Source organism: Schistocerca nitens, chromosome 1 (genome assembly GCF_023898315.1).
Source record: "Schistocerca nitens isolate TAMUIC-IGC-003100 chromosome 1, iqSchNite1.1, whole genome shotgun sequence".
Taxonomy (NCBI): Eukaryota; Metazoa; Arthropoda; class Insecta; order Orthoptera; family Acrididae; genus Schistocerca; species Schistocerca nitens.
Genome location: NC_064614.1, coordinates 149,886,382 through 149,908,699, shown reverse-complemented (window position 1 = coordinate 149,908,699; position 22,318 = coordinate 149,886,382). Strand labels below are relative to the sequence as shown.

The 22,318-nt window shown below is 40.8% G+C and overlaps 1 protein-coding gene across 3 annotated transcripts in view; it reads right to left on the bottom strand.

Moving 5' to 3' along the window:
* LOC126243623 (phytanoyl-CoA dioxygenase, peroxisomal-like) overlaps positions 1 to 22,318 on the bottom strand; it is a 119,219-nt gene that overhangs the window by 52,319 nt on the left and 44,582 nt on the right. For all 3 annotated transcript variants that reach the window (XM_049948176.1, XM_049948177.1, XM_049948175.1), the window contains exon 2: positions 12,841 to 12,918. In XM_049948176.1, coding sequence (XP_049804133.1) covers positions 12,841 to 12,906 — 66 coding nt within the window. In that variant the 5' untranslated portion in view covers positions 12,907 to 12,918. The remainder of the gene's footprint in view (positions 1 to 12,840; positions 12,919 to 22,318) is intronic.

Below are 22,318 nucleotides of genomic sequence, written 5' to 3'. Positions count from 1 at the left end.
TAACATAGGTTAATACCATCTTTTGTGACTGTGTTACTTGTAAAACTATGATGGAAGAGAGGCCTGAAAACCAAGAGGACTACACAGGATATCTAAAGTCTACAAAGAAGGGCAGTGTGAATGGTCACAGATTTTTTTGACGAATGAGACAGCTTCACAGAAATTAAGAGAAACCTCCAATGGCAGTGGATTGATGACAGACATCAACTCTCGAGCAACAAAGTCTACTTACATAGTTTCAAGACTCAGTACTAAGTGAGTAATCTAGGAATTTACCACCACCCTTACATGTCACTCCCACAGGGGTTGCAATGGCAGGATTAGACTAATTACTGCATTCACAGAGGGATTTAAGCAAACATCTTCCCAACGGAAATGGAGGTATAAAATGGAAGTAACCTCTGCCAAGCACTTCACAGTGGTTAACAGAGTACGGTGAAGATTCTGAGATGTCGTGCATCGCCGACAAAATTCTGAGAGCATACAATCTGAGAAGAGTCAAGCCGCATAATAAAAGGGGCGATCAAAAAGTTTTCATCTGAGGGCATTACTGGGGCTGTGCAGCGTAGCACAACTCTGACGCAGGTACACAAGCTCTGGCATGTAGTCAAGGGATTAGGGTGGCATTTGTGGCTTTCTGACATGCGTGCACTAATGCAGAAATGTAAACTACAGCAATTTTATCACCAAATGTGTCCCAACAGGAACAATGTGCCGTTATTCTTTTCCCAGCTGCTGAAGAACAAACACCGGTGAAAATTCACCAGGGAATGAAGATTGTGGTCTGGGGCAACACATCTGTCAAAAACCACTGTTGTGGAATGGCGCGCCAAGTTCCATCCCCATTGCAATTCGACATGAGACCTCACTCCATCAAGTGGGAGACACTTCACCACCTGCTCCATAGTCCCGAGCTCTCTCCATAGAATTATCATGCCTTTGGTCGCTTAAAAAGGTCTCAGGTCTCAAGGATTGACAATTCCTGGCTGACAAGGGTGTGCAGTGGGCAGTTACGGACTTCTTCATGTGGCAGAACACAGTGTTTTATCAAACGAGTATCTTTGACCTGGTGCTTTGGTGGAATGATTGCCTCAATGCTCATGGCTATTTTGCCTGATTAGCATACCGATTCTGAACTCTACAGCTTCACAGAATGTTTTGATCTCCCCTGGTACTTACACCCACAAACATCTTGTGAAATGAGAGAGAGGCTTACTGATCTTAAAAATTTATTCAGATAAATTACTGTCGGAAAACATAATATGGACAGACAACAAATAATCTCACCAAGAGGTGGCAGGACCAAATGCACAAAATATGTGGAAACATACAAGCTTGCAGAGCCAGTGGCTCCTTCCCACTTCATAAGGGCTGATGGGAAAGGAGGTGGGATGAAAGAAAAAGACTAATGAGGTTTAAGGGAAGATTTATGGAAAAGTCACACACAACCCCAGGTCACGGGAGACTTACTGGATGATACGAGAAGGAACAACTAATTGTTAGTGGCTGCACCAGGTGAGACTTAATTTAAGCCAGATGAGTCATAGAAGCCAAGCACATTTACAGCCAGTTCCCACCTGCAGAGTTCTGAGACACTGGTGGCAAGAGGGAGAATCCTGTGGTGAAACAGGCACTGAGTTCACGACTGTCATGCTATGGAACTTGCTCTGGAACAGGTTATTGTTTTCTAAAATTTATCTAAAGCCAAGGTTGCATAAACCTTTCTTTATTTAAAACAATTGGTTTTCAGAGACTTTGCTGTCATCTTCAGGTCTTAAAAAATCTTTTTGTTATGAAACATGTTCATTTTACGATCAATCTCATGCCAGGATGTCATGTAGATCAAAAACAGTGCATTATAAAAGGTTTGTCATAACCAAAGCAAGTGCCTTTTTCTTTCCTTGACAACTTGGCCTGAGATCCAACCTGAAATGAACACGCTTCATAAAGAAAAGATTTTTTAACACCTGGAGATAACAGCAAAATCTGTCAAAACTGATTGTTTTAAATAAATAAATGTTTATGTGATCCTGGCTTTAGAAAGTTTTTAGCAAGTAAAACAGATTGTTCATTCTGTCTTCTCAAAATGAGAAAATTCAATCAAGGATATCGCTTTTTGCCAGTGCACAGCCTCTGTCTATGCCACTTCATCCAAACTGATAATTTAGTGGTAGCCTTACCAATGTAGATGGCTGAACAGCATTTACATAACAGCAGTTACATGACATATCATTTAACAGTTCACAGTATATATATTTTGCTTATTACAAAGCTGGTATAGGAGTTGGTAGGAAGCTGCAGAAGCAAGTCTTACAGAAGCAATGGTCACATGGGTAGGTGGCATAGGGTAGGAAAATGTGTGCACAAGGAGCATAGGATCTTAGAATATTCCGGAGACTGGGGGGGGGGGGGGGGAGTGGGGGAGGTGGAAGTGGGGGAGGGGGAGCACAGCACAAAGAGGTAAACTAAGTGGTGTGGGCAAAATATCAGACAGAATGGATGTCATTTCATGGCTTGATTTTAAGAAGTCATAGTGTCACTCAAGTATCTCTTTAACACATTCAAGACCAGGACAATAATGGATGACCAGAGGTGTACTCCTAAGTTGATTTTTGGAGGGATCAGCAGTACCAGGATTGGATGTGATGGGCCAGTAGATCTGTTTTTGAACTAGGCTGGCGGGACTGTTACATTTAGTGAGGCTGTGGTGAGGTGAGAATACTGAGGTATGGCTGAAAAGGAACCGGTATCTGAACAAATTCTTTTGTTCTGGAGGCTGTAGGGGAGGGAACTTCTGACATGAAAAGAATGGCAACTGTCAAAATGTAAGTACTGTTGTGAATTCCTAGGCTTTCCCAGTGTAATAAGTCTTAAAATTCTCCTCAAGAGTTTGACATGATTCAATATTTTGGCGCTCCAGCTGACCGTCATCTTCAGGATATTGCTGCTGCTGCTGCTGAATCCCGATGAAAACTGATGCCAAGGACAATGATTTGCAATCCCAGCATCAGTTTTCAGTGGAACTCAGCAGAAGCAGTGTTCTCCTGAACATGGCGGACATGTGGATCATCAAAATACTGAATCATATGATCCGGCAGCATATCTGAGGTGACTTTCAACGTAAGTACTGTTGTTTGTTTTCAGATTTAATGTGGGCAGAAGGGTGTAGCTGACTCTCGGTGCAGATGAGCTCAACCTCATGGAAAGCAGCATGAGATTTAGAACATAACCATGTGAAATTTAATTGGAAGAATGTACTTTGAGGTTCTAAAAATTTCAATGGGTCAGCCTCACCACAAGCCCATGCACAAAAGATGCCATCAATATATCCACACCCTACTAGGGGCTGGAAGCTTAAGGATCCCAGGAAGTGACACGAAAAGGTTGGCACTGATTTCCTACCTTAACATTTAGAAACTCACTGCGGCATATAGGGCTTCTTAACACCCAAAATTTCAAAATCAGAGATCATACCAAATTCTATAACCCTAAACATTTAACCCTTGACATACACCCACCCTGTTCTTCCTACCCTGTGCCTCTCCTTTAATGTCTTGCCAGCCTCCAACTTCATCCACTTCTGATGTCGTCCAGCCTCCCCCCACCCCACCTCCCATTCTCTCTCTCTCTCTCTCTCTCTCTCTCTCTCTCTCTCTATTCCAATTGTATTCTTTTTGCTGTCAATAAACCTTTCATCTTCCAAAAGCACTTTTAGTCATAGACATTCTACTTATTTTTTGTCCACATGGCTTCTCATTTCCACCAAAAAACTTCTAAAGTAGATAAAGGTTTTATACGATCTGAAGTCATCCGCCAAAGGATATTTTGATGGAACCTTTGTCGGCTGATTCTCACAACTTCAGTCTTTCCTATATTTATCCGTATTCCACACACTTTTATGAAGCTCTGATTCAGATGACACTGCTTAATTGTCTGAATACTTCACTGTCTCTACCTTTTCTCCTACTATTACATCCCTTATTCTAAACCTCTGTCTCTTTCTCAGCATAAAAATTGAAAAGTGTTGGTAACAGACAACATATTCATCTAACACTTCTTTGAATATCTGAGCCTTTCATGGCAGCATAACTGGATAGAAAGTTCTCGGTTTCCAAGCTGTGCCACATTCAGTAGTGTTAACTAATGAGGGCAATGGCTATGACAGTTATTGGAAGGTTGAGAATTTTATCTCCATTGATGTGGCCTGAGAACGGAACATTTTATTCACCTCCTGCATCATCCATTTCACAATTCCTAATCTCCAATCCTTAGCAACAGTTTTTTATTTCTTTTATCATTCTTCTGGCCTTCCACTCTGCACACACGTCTTTGAGAGTCAACTCTCTCAGTCACCTTTCCCCAGTAGACAAAATAGATTTACACATACTTCTTGACTTTTTATATATGTAAAGATACAGACGTTTGTTCCATCGTGTAAGAGTCTCTTCCTTTGGTGTCACAGTGTGGCACTGACGAGTGCCATCTACCATTTTATAGGTAAACTTCTGCCGAAACAAAATGATTTTATATTGAAGAGAAGATAGTATAACTAACAATTAATATGTTATCCTAAATTAATATGTTATCCTATTGCATCAGCTATTAGTAATGATTTTTATTTATTTTCCTAAACACAATATAAGTCTGTCACTCTTGGTCTCGCGGTACTGATCTTGCTTTCTGACCCCGAGGTCCCGGGTTCGATTTCCAGCGGGTCAGGGATTTTTACCTGCCCCAAGATGACTGGATGTTGTTGTGTCATTGTCGTCATCATCATTCATTCCCATTATGCTCTGAGGAAGGCAACGGCAAACCACCTCCATTAGGACCTTGCCTAGTACGGCGGTGCAGGTCTCACGAATCATTCCCCTACACTCTATCAAGAAGCATGGGACTTCATTTCCATTTCCAACCACAATATAAAATTAAAATGTCTCAAGTAATTACTTCATTTTATAAACTCAATTTCCATAAAGAAATCTTTGTATTTAACTATCTTTATATGTAGGTTATATTACAACTATCCAATTACATTCTACTGTCAAAAATTGACTACTTTCATCTTTATATGTGAGCTATATCTCTGAACTCTTTTTGTTGAGAGTTTTGGTGAGAATTTTTGTAAGACAGTGGTGGCTGAGCATGCAGAGTTGAATGATGTAATTTTGTCAAATAAAAACATTGTTGGATACTGTGGCTGTTATGTGAAGTAAATTGTTGATGGTGTACTGCAACCAGCCACAAACTGGTTTCAGGTTACTTTATTCAAAAAAAGTACTGTTACCAGTTGCAAATTTATAAATTCATCATCAGACTGCTTTCAATAAACATCTGATGCATTGCTTTACAGTTGAGTTGTCCTAGGATAACCAGTAATTCACAGTTACAAATGTGTTATAAAGATAGTAGCACTACAGATTTGTGTTAGGATACAGCTTACATGAAATATCCATCTGGACCCTTTAATGTGTCACTTTTCCCGCAACGAAACATATTCATAATGTCGATTGTGTTTTCACACTCACACTCGTTAGTTTGCATTATTACAGTGGAAGTCTGTGGTAATATGCAGTTTGGTAATTTCAAATGTTGTGTGACCAAGTAAGTTATGAATAAATGAAAGTATTATTGAAATTTGATGTTGAAATTAATTTTAAAAACTCACCAGTTTCACATGTAGTACACAAATAACAAAAAGCCACGCTTTTAATGGGATTACTGCAATCATCCATCATCAAGAGGATCAATAAAAAAAAATATGTTTCTCTTCCTGCTTTTGAATAATTAAAAAATTGCAACGAGCTCATTGTTTTGGAGTAAACTGGAATTACAGTTGAAATCTGTGGAAATTCAGTAGTCAAGGACAAATGAGAGTAAAAGTGTTACAACTGATAACTTTCTCTATACTATCATCCTCTAACATGCAACAGCATCTCATGTACCTTTGTCTTTCCAAAACCTGAACTGTTTATACCCCAGGCTTTCTTCAATTTTTCTTTCAAATCATCTGATTAGAAGGTTACACACGGACTTTGTAATGCAGCATATGAAAAGAATTTCCCATAATCTTTGCTTTCTGTGATGTATTATTCCTTTGATAAGGGGACTAGAATAGCTTTATCCAGCAATCTTCAAGTGAAATATCCCACACCATACATCCTGTTGATAAGGTGTTTCAGTTTGTGCTATAAAGCTGGCTTCGGTCAAACAGATTATTTTATTTTTGGTGTTATCCAGATGATACTGCCACCTGTACATACTATCTATGGCTTTTGTCTGGATAATGCTTATAATGACGCTTCTCTCACCAGAGGTACACCATATTACAGGAGCCGGATTCTTATTGCCCCAGTGTATGCAGGTGACAAGATACAGTAATTTCGCGATATCTATTATATTATTTGATTCAGAACTTAATTTCTTATCTAAATGTGTTGTCCTTTTGTAAAAAAAATCATTGTTTCTGTTTGTTTCATGTCATGATGAAGATTGCAGCAGTAGGTTGATGGCAGCATCTTTGTTGATGTCACAGATGATAAGCTGACGACTGCCACATACTAAGTGACAGCCAGAACAAAGAAGAAGATTTTGCTGCTAACAATTATTTGCCTATGCCCTCAACTGAATTAGCTAACAAGAATATTGTAATTGATGAAAAATGAATGTTATTCAGTTAGTGTGATTAACATTTAATGATACTAGATTCAGTATGCTTATTGAATCCTTCCTGTCAAAATCTGTGGCGAACTTTTGTGTAATTACTAGCAACATAATGAAGTCTGAAGGAAGTGAAAATTATTTGTTTGCATTATCACTCAAAAGCCTATGGTGATTGATTATTTTACAAAAGCTAACTGAGAGTCATTTTACCTGTGTTGGTCGATAATTACTGCAGATAGCTGAAAATAATTTAATTTTTATAATTTACACAAATATGACAGCACAGCCAGAGATTATTCATGGTGCTGTCCATTCCAAAGATTTATCACTGACAATTTTTTCATAATGTTAACATTTCTACGAGAACAGTTTAACATATTTTTCCTCAAGATACTCTCGCAGCATTCGGATCTGCTAACTGCTTACCAGAAATACTTATTTAGTTGTGGCTCACTCCCTGGTAAACAGACATCCAAACATGGACAGGAAAAACTAACAGTCAATTTGTAGGCTTGTGCAAGGCTGATTAAATGAAAGCTGAACTTCTGCATCGAAACTGCGGCTGCAAAACCACACTCTGCAACTGACACGATGACCTGCGAGTGTAAAACTGCACAAGCAACACCCACAGAATGTCAGAGAGACAAAGAGATACTAGAACAGCCATGGGCTGACACTCAACTGAGCTGGTTGGGAAAGGGTGCAGAGGGGTGTTCCACACAGTATCCCATTGTTGGAGATGTGTGCATAAGCAGTGAAAGGTGCCCGGGTAACTGAGAACAGTAGAACTTTATTACTACAGAGAAATACAAGACAACATAAGCAACAGAAACAGCTTCCTTGTGAAGGTAACGTAAAGATTGTCCAAATCTACTGCAAGAAAGGTGCGAGTAGAGCACTCAAGTCACAATCGAGAAACACTGCAGGGATGGTCTGAGTAGACTGCAGTGGAGACGTCAGAGTTCCTGAAGTCGAACATAGTACTCTGAGAAATATACTCGCAGCACTTCCGAAGTCTAACGTCAACATCTTGGCTGGGACTCATACCAGCCAGTGAGTGCTCACCGATGTCCTACAAATGTCGCTCTGTGGCGGAATACCAGGAAGCTGTTCGGTGTCGCATGACTCAGGGATGCGAGTTAACACCGGCTGTATCTGGGTAATGTGGCACCCCCAATACTGCAGTGCTTGTCGCAGGCAGTGGCGGCTGTGACAGCTTGCATGCTTCCGACAAGGCAGCAAACGGCAGCACTGTGGCATGTGACTGGATCATTGAGGCACCAGTTGTATGCCACATGGCATCTGCCAGTGTCTTTGCAGATGCCTGCCATCTACAACGAGAATATATTTCCCAGTGGTGGCCTCCAGGAGCAGCTGACGAGACTTCAGCCCCTGCTGGTGGAAGCCGGGTGTGACTGCTGTCCAGGGTTAGGGGTGGCTGTCTGCAGCACATGGCAGTCTACACCACGTGCAGCTGGTGGTCAACAATTATCTATACCCAGGAGTTCAATTCGTGTTGACACTTAAAAGGCGTACTGTGTAACAAAAAGCTCTTATATATAGACACACACACACACACACACTTTCCTTGCCATTGCCAGTCTACATGTTATATCCTCTCTACTTCGACCATCATCAGTTATTTTGCTCCCCAAACAGCAAAACTCCTTTACTACTTTAAGTGTCTCATTTCCTAATCTAATTCCTTCAGCAACACCCGACTTAATTCGATTAAATTCCATGATCCTCGTTTTGCTTTTGTTGGTGTTCATCTTATACCCTCCTTTCAAGACACTGTCCATTCCGTTCAACTGCTCTTCCAAGTCCCTTGCTTTCTCTGACAGAATTACAATGTCATCAGCAAACCTCAAAGTTTATATTTCTTCTCCATGGGTTTTAATACCTACTCCGAACTTTTCTTTTGTTTCCTTTATTGCTTGCTCAATATACAGATTGAATAACAACGGGGATAGGCTACAACCCTGTCTCAATCCCTTTCCAACCACTGCTTCCCTTTCATAACCCTCGACTCTTATAACTGCCATCTGCTTTCTGTACAAATTGTAAATCGCCTTTCGCTCCCTGTATTTTACCCCTGCTACCCTCAGAATTTGAAAGAGAGTATTCCAAACAACATTGTCAAAAGCTTTCTCTAAGTCTACAAATGCTAGAAATGTAGGTTTGCCTTTCCTTAATCTTTCTTCTAAGATATGGGTCAGTATTGCCTCACGTGTTCCAGTATTTCTACGGAATCCAAACTGATCTTCCCTGAGGTCGGCTTCTACCAGTTTTTCCATTCGTCTGTAAAGAATTCGCGTTAGTATTTTGCAGCTGTGACTTATTAAACTGATAGTTCGGTAATTTTCACATCTGTCAACACCTGCTTTCTTTGGGATTGGAATTATTATATTCTTCTTGAAGTCTGACGGTATTTCGCCTGTCTCATACACCTTGCTCATTAGATGGTAGAGTTTTGTCAGGGCTGGCTCTCCCAAGGCTGTCAGTAGTTCTAATGGAATGTTGTCTACTCTGGGGCCTTGTTTCAACTTAGGTCTTCCAGTGCTCTGTCAAGCTCTTCACGCAGTATCACATCTCCCATTTCATCTTCATCTACATCCTCTTCCATTTCCATAATATTGTCCTCAAGAACATCGCCCTTGTATAGACCCTCTATATACCCCTTCCATCATTCTGCTTTCCCTTCTTTGCTTAGAGCTGGGTACCCATCTGAGCTCTTGATATTCATACAAGTGGCTCTCTTTTCTCCAAAGGTCTCTTTAATTTTCCTGTAGGCAGTATCTATCTTACCCCTAGTGAGATAAGCCTCTACATCCTTACATTTGTCCTCTAGCCGTCCCTGCTTAGCCATTTTGCACTTCCTGTCGATATCATTTTTGAGACGTTTGTATTCCTTTTTGCCTGCTTCATTTATTGCATTTTTATATTTTCTCCTTTCATCAATTAAATTCAATATTTCTTCTGTTACCCAAGGGTTTCTACTAGCCCTCGTCTTTTTACCTATTTGATCCTCTGCTGCCTTCACTATTTCATCACTCAAAGCTACCCATTCTTCTTCTACTGTATTTCTTTCCCCCATTCCTGTCAATTGTTCCCTTATGCTCTCCCTGAAACTCTGTACAACCTCTGGTTCTTTCAGTTTATCCAGGTCCCATCTCCTTAAATTCCCACCTTTTTTCAGTTTCTTCAGTTTTAATCTACAGTTCATAACCAATAGATTGTGGTCAGAGTCCACATCTGCATCTGGAAATGTCTTACAATTTAAAACCTGGTACCTAAATCTCTGTCTTACCATTATATAATCTATCTGATACCTTTTTGGTATCTCTAGGGTTCTTCCATGTATACAACCTTATTTCATGATTCTTGAACCAAATGTTAGCTATGATTAAGTTATGCTCTGCGCAAAATTCTACCAGGCGGCTTCCTCTTTCATTTCTTAGCCCCAATCCATATTCACCTATTATGTTTCCTTCTCTCCCTATTCCTACTCTTGAATTCCAGTCACCAATGACTATTAAATTTTCGTCTCCCTTCACTACCCGGAATAATTTCTTTTATCTCATCATACATTTCATCAATTTCATCATCATCTGCAGAGCTAGTTGGCATATAAACTTGTACTATTGTAGTAGGCGTGGGTTTCGTGTCTATCTTGGCCACAATAATGCGTTCACTATGCTGTTTGTAGTAGCTTACCCGTACTCCTATTTATTTATTCATTATTAAACCTACTAATGCATTACCTCTACTTGATTTTGTATTTATAACCCTGTATTCACCTGACCAAAAGTCTTGATCCTCCTGCCACCGAACTTCACTAATTCCCACTATAACTTCAACCTATCCATTTCCCTTTTTAAATTTTCTAACCTACCTGTCCGATTAAAGGATCTGACATTCCACACTCTGATCTGTAGAAGGCCAGTTTTCTTTCTCCTGATAACGACATCCTCTTGAGTAGTCCCCGCCCGGAGATCCGAATGGGGGACTATTTTACCTCCAGAATATTTTACCCAAGAGGACGCCATCATCATTTAATCATACAGTAAAGCTGCATGCCTTCGGGAAAAATTATGGCTGTAGTTTCCCCTTGCTTTCAGCCGTTCGCAGTACCAGAACAGCAAGGCCATTTTGGTTAGTGTTACAAGGCCAGATCAGTCAATCATCCGGACTGTTGCCCCTGCAACTACTGAAAAGGCTGCTGCCCCTCTTCAGGAACCACACGTTTGTCTGGCCTCTCAACAGATACACCCCCCCCCCCCCCCCCGTTGTGGTTACACCTACCTACGGCTACCTGTATCGTTGAGGCATGCAAGCCTCCCCACCAACGGCAAGGTCCATGCTTACATAGTCAAATTGGAATGAAAGGAGACTGTCTCTCAGGAAGGTGTCTAGAGATTTTTATCTGATTTTTTAAGTAGATGAATTGTGTGTTTATGTTTGATAGATTTGGATGTTTTGGTATTTAGACTAGCTACAAACTAATCCCTGTATCTGGCATGACACTCCCTATTTGGTTAGGATTATTTGTTGCTAAGTGGTCAAGTATGTCTTCACAACCAAGTGGGCTCCTGAACTAATTGTTCAAAATAATTTTCTGAGAAGGCATTCAGTGCAATTTCGGATGTTGTGTTATGCCTACAACCAGCTTTAAGCATGTATTTTCGCCAATGTATCATTTGAAATGACACCCAAGTTTTCTTTGAACTGTTCAACAAATGCATCATCTGAATCAAAGGATCAGTAAAAGGAACCAAGTATTAATGTGTTCTGGTTGTCCAGTATAAACCCTAAAATCTTAGTCATCAAAAACATTTGGCCATGTTTTCCCAATAAGTTGCAATTTCCAATATGGTAGTTATGATAGGACATATTGGTGTGGGTGAAACAAATTACCAATTGACATGTCTGAAGCACAGGAAATTATGAACAACCACTATAACCAGCTAGCCACATTCGACATGCAATTCGTTGCATTCACTTCCCACCACATCACATGAAACATTATCAACAAGTCGTTCTGAGGAGCATCTGCCAAACACCTAAATGTTAGTTGCAGAGTATCATGCAGATGTAGGAAACTCACAGTATTTATGTTCTGAATGTGCTCAGAGATCCTGCAGCACATTGATGTTCTGTCGACCTTTCTCTGTTTTTCACCCCCTTTCTCGTCTAACTTGCAATCTGAGTTAGCTTCCCTTACCAATACTCCACAGCAAATTCCTCATCCTCCTTGAAGAAGGAACCCACTGTTCCCAAAGCTGTCCATTATCTATCAGTAGTGCAAGTTGTGTCTGCTGTAGGCAAGTACAAGCCAGTCTTCCCATCTCTGCGAGTTTTACATTCTGATGGACTTAATTCTCCTCTTAATACAGCTAACCGGAAGAATAACTGTTTTCAGTGCTTTAATTTCTTATGTAATCTCTTTGTTGATTGTGGGCTTCAGACTGATATGTGACAGCAATCAGTGCATTGTAAACTCGAGTAAATTAGCTGCTTCTATTTATTCAATTCGTTTGCTTATTGTACTGTATCCCCCCAGAAATTTATTGACTCTCATGCAGTCAACTTTGGGATGCTTGAATACCATCCTCAGGTACCCTTCAGAAGCTGACTCACCAGTTGGTTTGTCGGCTGGCGGTTGTTGCAGTGTCGTGACTCCCATTCGGATTGGGGGTCTTGATCAGCAATGTTGATTATTGACAAATCCTAGAAGGTGCCAGCCTGGTGATGGGATTTAACTCTCTGGAATTGATTGAAATTATGTTAAAAATAAACTGAAGAATGGCCATGTATCACCAAGTCAGTTCACTGAACAAGAAGCTCAGCTATTCCCTCTCCATCTGCAACACTAAATACAGTGTACCCATAACTATTTGGTTGGTTATTTTTAATCTCAGTGCTTTCCGTCACTGTCAATAAAGTAACTGAATTTGGTGGGCAAATATTTCATTCCTTTACAATTAGTCTTCTCACAAGGGATATTAACTTGTGTTACAACTTACTGGTGTTCATTTGTTTGGAAAATAGGAGGAAAGGTTGAGCAAAATTGGCTGTTCAAGCATAGTGACCTAATGTTCTGTGTCCTGTTGCTAATTTTTACGATCTCATATTTTTGCAGCAGCCTGTTGCCTTTGTGAGACAATCAGTGAAGGATACGGGACGAGGGCACTCCAAGCGGTGCTGCAGATGGCGCTGTATGGTCTTCAGTCTGTCCACAGCCATTTTGCTTCAATTCTGCAACAAACAATAACAGAAACTGGTGTTAAATCAGTCATCCTAGCTCACAATTACTTGTTACGGGTTCAAATAAAAATTAAATTGGAAATAAAGCACATTTATCTCCTGAAAGATTCAAGATATCAAAAATTAGTATGTTAATACAAAAGTTAAGGAGTATTAACTGTGCAAAAAAAAATTATGCCCCCTCTGTGTACATTCATTTGCTGAAAACCATGTTTTGATACCCTGAACCATTTGCAAAACAAAAGCTGTTATGTCACTTAAATTTGTTGGTAAAAGCAAGAGAACAGAAAGAAAAATTGTGTCAGCTGCACTGGTAGTGTCCACTGCAGGCGCCTTTAAAATTTGTGAAGGTTAAGAAACTTTCAATATTTAATCCAAAGCATCCACAATTGAGAATGGAAGATGTTTGAAACAGCAGTAGTAGTCAGTGAAGATTTGGAAGAGTGAGGTAACTAGCAGCCAACAAAAGATGAATTACAAAACAAAATAGCTGAAACTCAAATTACATATGAAATTAAAACAATAATCCCGCTACATGCATTTTCAAAGAAAAAAAAAAAAAAGAGGTAAATTTATGATACCCAATAGAGAGAATTATCAATTCAAAGTAATGTGATACATCATGATAGGTTCTTAGGCGAAAACAGAGGTATATAATACATCTAGGATGAAGAATCAACAGAACCATGGACCACAAGAGTTATGTTATCTAACTAGAATAGAGCTCTCATATTCTTATGAGGGTAAATAAATATCAGCCTTCCGGATGACTAGTATCAGAAGAAGCAAGAAAAACACAAAAACATTGACTACATTAATAATCTTAACAGACAACACAGTGTAAAATATGGTACAAAGATGGGGGAGGGGAGAAAGGTTAGAAGGTGATTCCATTCTCTTATCTTTGCGATTCTTACACACAGTGTATGTTAGTGGTAGTAGAATCCTTCAGCAGTCAGCTTGAAATGCTGGTACTCTAAAGTGTTTCTTGAAAAGAACATCGCCTTCCCTACAGGTATTCCCAAAGTATCTCCGTACCACTTACAGCAGTTTTTGCTTGTATCAAATCCTTCTTAACGCATTTCAAATTTACAGTGTGTCATCAACAGCCTCAGAAGAGAAAATGACAGCCTGAAGTACGAAAATGCTCGAAAATGCCACCGACAGTAAATGATGCAAGGTTTGAGAATGTAAACAAATTTAATATACTCTATTCTAGTAACAGAATTCCAGTGAATGACTCAGAACTGAAGTTGAATTCGAACGTTAAAGTGACCTTGGATAACATTCCAAAAAATGTAAATTGTCGCAAAAAAGATATGTTTGATTTGCCAAAGCCTGAAGTACCAGCAGTAAGAAGTGAAATTTCTGGTGAGAATAAAACTGAGCGCGTTCATATTTTTGCCGACAGTCATGGAAGCTGAAATTGTAAAAAACAGTTTTAATAGTGCTAATGTTTGTGGAATAGTGAAACCTGGTGCAAAAATTCAGGAACTCGTAAAAAACAGTTTTAATAGTGCTAATGTTTGTGGAATAGTGAAACCTGGTGCGAAAATTCAGGAACTCGTAGCAGGCTGTGATCCTGAAAGAGTAAAATACGATTGTGTGATTATAATAGGTGGTTCGAACAATGTAGCCTGCAGTGAAGGTTTTGATGTTACACGATCACGCAAGGAGAAATTAACGGCTCTTCAGCATTCTAAGGTATTTGTTGTGAATATTCCAAAGAGACACGACTTAATCCCACAATCCTGTGTAAATGAAGCTGTTATTCAAACGAACTCTAAATTAGCGAAGACTTGCAAACAATTTAGCAATACTTATGTTGTAGATACGAGTAATTTTCAAAGAGAGTTGTTTACCAGACATCGCATGCACCTTAACAGGTCAGGTAAACAAGCATTAGGTACTCTTTTACATGCAGCAGTCATGGAAGAAATCAACAAAATATCTTCCCACTCGACACCTATTCCCCTCAAATGGCTCCAGCAATCCCATCAGACTAATTTTCAAGTTCAGAATTTCAGCGAAGCAATTAACAATGAGCCTATTGTTTCTAAGCTTACAAGTACTTTTTTAGGCACAAGCAACCGCTCTCAGCAAATACCAATGCTATGACAATTTTTCACCATAATGTAGGAGGACTTACAAACAAAGTTAACGAAATTTTTGTTCTTTTAGATGACCCACAAGAGATAAAGGATGCTGATGTTCTATGCTTTAGTGAACACCACATGAGAGATGTTGAAATGTTACAGCTCAGTGGTTACTGTCTAGCAGCACATTACTGTAGATCTATCATGAAGAATGGTGGAGTAGTAATATACTTAAAAAAAACAAGATATAATATACCACATTAGATTTAAAGAGTCACTGTATTGAACAAGATATTGAAATATGTGGTGTAGAAATTACTATAAGTGACCGTACAGTTGTAGTGTTAGCACTATACAGAGCTCCCTCAGGGAACACTAATGAGTTCCTGAGACAGTTAGATTCTGTCTTATCCCAAGTGTACTCAAAATCTAATAAATACAGGTAATTTCAATGTAGATTTCCTAAATGAAAGCAATGCTAAAGCAGATTTAGAACATCTAGTTGATTCTTATAATCTGATGACAGTAGTAAATTTTCCAACTAGAGTTACCGAGAACTGTCAGAGTCTGATTGACAATATATTTACAGATTAGTCAAGAGTCAACAATATCAGTGTACGTCCAATTTTTGGCCTTTCTGATCATGGAGGTCAATTGCTTACTTTCACTGACATCAATCTGTGCAACAGTTCTGAGAATTCTTGGAAATCTTTTAGGATAATAAATGATGAAAACATCAAAAATTTCAACAACAGCCTGCAAGAGATAGATTGGAGTCCAGTTTTCAATGAACCAGATGTGAACAAAAAGTATAATACATTTCTAAATGAATTTATGTCTTATTTTTGAAGCCACTTTTCCTAAAAATAAAAATTAAAATTAAAAAAAATATAGAAACAGTCATGTAAACACTATCAACAAGTCATGGATCACTGCAGGGATAAAAACATCCTGCAGAACAAAGAGGGTGCTATATAATTTCCTCAGAACTTGTAATGTAGGTAACTGTTGGTCTGATTACTGAGTTGTAATGTCTGATTTTAGTGCCTTATGACAGGAATTTTTTGTTACACAAAATTGAAACAAATCCTTATGCTTTTCTGATTTTCTGTTGGTTCAATAATTTCACCGAGATACTTTAAGTGTTTGACCTTGTTGATTTCACCACAATTTACTTTAAGTTTAGGAACATCTAAATTGGAGCACATGAATTCAGTCTTCTCAAAGGAGATTTGCAACCCAACCTTCCCCGCACGTTCTTTGAGGGTCTCAATTTGTTTTATTGCTGTTTCTTCACTGTCCGTTAGGATCACTAAGTCATCTGCAAATGCTGAAATCGAACATTCAGTTTTCCTTGGTCTCTTCCTAGTTCAATTGGCATTCAAAAGTTTTGATTTCTTAGTTCCATTTCCCATTCTTACATTACTTTGTCTAAAACAATGCTGAATAAGAATGGCAAGATCCCATCTACTTTTCTTACCCTTGTTTTAACTAAGAAAAGTTTCAAAATTTCATCTATGAATTTAATTCAGTGTTTAAAAAACAAAGTTGTGTTTCATTTCTTAGGCAGCTCAGTAATATGCATCGCAGAGTACAAGCGCAAATAAAATGAAATCTTATACATTAATTTTCCGGGTCAACAGAAACATCCGATCTCACGCGTCGGCTTTGACCCGTGACGTAAGGGTGTTGTGGTGTGTGACGTCATTACGGCGCGGAGTTTGGTTTGTGAGTGTGGCGTATTTGTAGATGTCGTGTTGTTGTTTGTTGTGCCCTCTGGTGGTATGTTCATGGTTTTCGTTTGTTTGGTGTGTTGGGCTCAGTTTGCTGTTGCGTAGTGGTGAGTGCTGCGTGCGTCTTTTTGAAGCGGAATTTGTATCAGTGAGTTAACGGTTTTGTGTGATGGTTAATGTAATGATGATTGCTGTACGTCAGGTGAGTTTGTTATTAAGTGTGTTCGGTTGTGGTTTTTTGTTCAGGAATGGATATGAAAGACCGGATTAATAGTGCTCGGTTGAGGGCTATGATGGGGGAGACAGCTTTAGAGCTGATTAAATTTCTTCAGCTATTTGGCTTAATTGCCGAAGTCGTGAAGTGCGGTGTGTGCCGCGAACCAATGAAATTGGTTAAAGTTCCGGCCTCTCGGACCAGGGACGGTTACATGTGGCGCTGTCGCAAAGATGACATGGCGTTCCATACGGCGCGGGACCTGGTTCGAGAAGTCTAGATTGGGCATGCGTGAGATTGTGCTTGTTACATATTATTTTTGTTATAGATCCCCACAGAGTTTTTGTGCGCATGAGACTGGTGTGAGTGAGAGGACTGTTTTAGATTGGTATTCCTTTTGTCGTGAAGTGTGTTCGGAATTTATTAAGTACAGGGGTAAGATGGGGGGGGCATGGGGTAGTTGTGGAGGTGGACGAGTCACAGTTTGGGAAAAGGAAGTATGGGAGGGGGAAGTCTGTGGCTGGTCTTTGGGTGTGGGGGGCTGTTGTTCCGGGGGGTGGGGGTTCCGAATGTGTTTTTAGGGTTGTGGAAGGGAGGTCGAAGGCTGAATTAGTGGGGTTAATTGAGGAATATATAGAGCCGGGGTCCACAATAGTTTCTGATGCTTTTTCTTCTTATTGGGGGTTGGGTGAGAGGGGATTTAATCATTTAGTAGTGAACCATACTTTAGAGTTTAAGAATTATGATACAGGGGCTTGTACTAATACAATAGAGGGGATGTGGGGGGCGGTTAAGTCAGTTATTGGGAGGGGGAAGAGGCGCTCTTCCAACCTTCAGTCTCATTTAGATGAGTACTGTTGGCGGAAGAGTGTCCAAGAGGGCTATTGTATTGTTCGTTTTTTTTTAAGGGCTGTGGGTAAAATTTATAGGCCGAAAGTGGTTAGTTAGGGGGGGGGGGGGGGCTGGGTAGGTGGGTGGGTGGCTGTGGTTCAGGGTGGGCTGGGTGGTTTATTTTGTTGTATAGTGTTTGTTAAGGTGGGGGGGAGAGGGGGGGTGTGTTTGTTTTTTGTTTCAGTTGTGGAGGATCTATTTTCTTGAAGTTTTTGTTGAGTTGTAGTGTGTGATTGAGATGTTTTTTATTTTGTATTTGGTTTTTGTTTGTGGGTTTTTTATTTTGGGGTTGTGGGGGGGAGGGGGTTGAGGTGTGGGTGGGTTGGGTTTTTCTTTTGGTTCAGTATTTTTTCGTTGGTTTGTGTGTGTGTGTGTGTGTGTGTGTGTGTGTGTGTGTGTGTTTGTGTGAGAGAGAGAGAGAGATTGTGGTGGCCAATCTACACTCCTGGAAATTGAAATAAGAACACCGTGAATTCATTGTCCCAGGAAGGGGAAACTTTATTGACACATTCCTGGGGTCAGATACATCACATGATCACACTGACAGAACCACAGGCACATAGACACAGGCAACAGAGCATGCACAATGTCGGCACTAGTACAGTATATATCCACCTTTCGCAGCAATGCAGGCTGCTATTCTCCCATGGAGACGATCGTAGAGATGCTGGATGTAGTCCTGTGGAACGGCTTGCCATGCCATTTCCACCTGGCGCCTCAGTTGGACCAGCGTTCGTGCTGGACGTGCAGACCGCGTGAGACGACGCTTCATCCAGTCCCAAACATGCTCAATGGGGGACAGATCCGGAGATCTTGCTGGCCAGGGTAGTTGACTTACACCTTCTAGAGCACGTTGGGTGGCATGGGATACATGCGGACGTGCATTGTCCTGTTGGAACAGCAAGTTCCCTTGCCGGTCTAGGAATGGTAGAACGATGGGTTCGATGACGGTTTGGATGTGCCGTGCACTATTCAGTGTCCCCTCGACGATCACCAGTGGTGTACGGCCAGTGTAGGAGATCGCTCCCCACACCATGATGCCGGGTGTTGGCCCTGTGTGCCTCGGTCGTATGCAGTCCTGATTGTGGCGCTCACCTGCACGGCGCCAAACACGCATACGACCATCATTGGCACCAAGGCAGAAGCGACTCTCATCGCTGAAGACGACACGTCTCCATTCGTCCCTCCATTCACGCCTGTCGCGACACCACTGGAGGCGGGCTGCACGATGTTGGGGCGTGAGCGGAAGACGGCCTAACGGTGTGCGGGACCGTAGCCCAGCTTCATGGAGACGGTTGCGAATGGTCCTCGCCGATACCCCAGGAGCAACAGTGTCCCTAATTTGCTGGGAAGTGGCGGTGCGGTCCCCTACGGCACTGCGTAGGATCCTACGGTCTTGGCGTGCATCCGTGCATCGCTGCGGTCCGGTCCCAGGTCGACGGGCACGTGCACCTTCCGCCGACCACTGGCGACAACATCAATGTACTGTGGAGACCTCACGCCCCACGTGTTGAGCAATTCGGCGGTACGTCCACCCGGCCTCCCGCATGCTCACTATACGCCCTCGCTCAAAGTCCGTCAACTGCACATACGGTCCACGTCCACGCTGTCGCGGCATGCTACCAGTGTTAAAGACTGCGATGGAGCTCCGTATGCCACGGCAAACTGGCTGACACTGACGGCGGCGGTGCACAAATGCTGCGCAGCTAGCGCCATTCGACGGCCAACACCGCGGTTCCTGGTGTGTCCGCTGTGCCGTGCGTGTGATCATTGCTTGTACAGCCCTCTCGCAGTGTCCGGAGCAAGTATGGTGGGTCTGACACACCGGTGTCAATGTGTTCTTTTTTCCATTTCCAGGAGTGTAGTTTGTGGGGCTGGAACTTTCTTTTGGTAAGTTCCCTTTTTTTTGTTTTTGGCGTATGTGTTGTGTATTGGGGTATAGGGAAGTGTTTCAATGAAATTTGTGGCTGTGAAGGTTGGTATTGGTATTCGTATTGGGAGATGTTTTTGAGTTACATAGGTCAACGGTAGTGGTCGATCCTAAGTTATGGGATTGGTAGCTGCTGTTGAGCTATATAGTTGGAGGGAAGTGTTCAATCTCAATGTTTGGTGGAGTATGTTGATTTTTGTAATGGGAGATGGGATCGGGAGTTGCTGTTGAGCTATATAGGTCAAGGGAAGTGTTCGATCCCAATTTATGGGATCGGGAGCTGCTGTAGATATATGTAGGTCAAGGGAAGTGTTTGTTCGCAATGTTTTGCGGTGTATTTTGATTTTTGTATTGGCGGATGGGATCGGGAGATGCTGTTGAGCTATATAGGACAAGGGAAGTGTTCGATCCCAATGTATGGGATCGGGTGCTACTGTAGATCTATATAGGTCAGGGAAGTGTCCGATTCCAGATAAGAACGTGTTTTGTGGGATTTGGTGAGTTTTGTGATGTCGATTTTTTTCATCGTCTTGCGTGGTTTTGTATGGCGGTGGGTGGCTAAATTTGTTTATATTTAGTTTCTCCCCACCCAAAAACCTCCAATTTCCCACGCTTGTCCCGTTAGAGTCATTAGGCTTTTTGTGACAACTGTGTGTGTGTTGTTTTTCTATGTATTTTCGTCTTTATGATACGTATGCAACGTGTTTATATCCGCCATATTGGAATTGTCGTTTTTGGTCGTTTCCGCCATATTTGTGACGTCATGGGTCAAAGCCGACGGGTAGGATCGGACGCTTCCGTATTTCCAATTTCCCTCATATGTCTAAGCATGTTCTTATTGCAGAAACACAATAAAAGGTGGAGGATCATATATTTATGTTAAGAACAGTATTGAATTTAAAGTCAGAAATGATGATATCTTCCAGAATGAGATTTTCACTCTGCAGCGGAGTGCTCCACCAACTGAGCTACCCAAGCACGACTCACACCCCATCCTCACAGCTTTATTTCTGCCAGTGTTCTTGCCCGCGAAAGTCAAAGGTCCTGAGTTCAAGTCTCGGTCCAGCACACAGTTTTAATCTGCCAGGAAGTTTCATAACAGCGCACATTCCGCTGCAGAGTGAAAATCTCATTTTCGAAACATACCCCAGGCTGTGGCGAAGCCATGTCTCTGCAATATCCTTTCTTTCAGGAGTGCTAGTTCTGAAAGGTTCGCAGGAGAGCTTCTGTAAAATTTGGAAGGTAGGAGGCGAGGTACTGGCAGAAGTAAAGCTGTGAGGATGGGGCGTGAGTCATGCTTGGGTAGCTCAGTTGGTAGAGCACTTGCCCACGAAAGGCAAAGGTCCCGAGTTCGAGTCTCAGTCCGGCACACAGTTTTAATCTACCAGGAAGTTTGACATTATCTTATTATGTATGGACAAAGACTTTGAAGTCTCAGCAATGGAGATACATGCTATAGGTATGCAAAAGCAACGAACTATATATTATTTTTATACTGTTCTCCCAGTGATAATTTAGAGATATTCTTTTCAAAACTTATACAAAGCCTAGAACTAGCATTGACTATGAAACATAATATCCTTTTGTGAGGGGACTTTAACACAAATACAGCTAAAACAGATGACACCAATAACACATTTCTGAATATCCTACATAGTTTTGGGATGTCATCTCTGGTCAGCTGTGCAACAAGAATAATCACACATTCATCATCTACCATTGACCATCTAGCTACAGATATAGGCAGAGAAAACTGAGATGTACTTGTTAAAACTCTGGTACTGTCAGACCATCTATGTCAGATTATGAAAGTAAAAGCTTGTGTAAAAAAAGAATAAAAACTGCATGTATATAAAATAGTCTACTCTCCATCAACTTTGCAAGAATTTTCCTCACAGTTAATACATGAAAGTTGTGAAGCAGTTAATACAGAAACTGAAGTGAATTGGAAATTCTCCAATTTCATTTCTGAGCCTAAACTAAAACTTGAATAAACATTCCTGAAGGCATTAATTCCAATTTCCTATTGGAACACACACCAAAAATAAATGGATTACTCAAAATGAATTAGAAGATCTGCTCAAACTTGTAAATAACTAAACTCCATTAAAAATGACAATAGTGACCAGATTTTTTGCACTAGTACAAAACCAACAAAAGGATCTACAGGAAGGTACTCAATACCGAAAAAAAAAAAAAAAAAAAAAAAAAAATCAGCCAATGATAGGTTGATAAATTTAGCCAATAATAAAAGCTGCATGAGCCATAGTGAAACAAGAAACAGGAACATGAAGTAGAGGTGTACAAACACATAAATCAAGAACAAGGAAAACTTAGCAAGTAACCCTAAAGAAATAGCAAATTATGTGAGTACCTACTTTAGCAGTATTGCAACAAAATTACAGAAAAATCTTCCAAAAAGTGTTAATCAATCAACACCGAAGCATATAGCTAACTCAGTGGTATTGCTTCCAACTGTGGAGGACAAAGTATGGTATGTTGTAAGGCAGTCAAAGAACAAAAACTT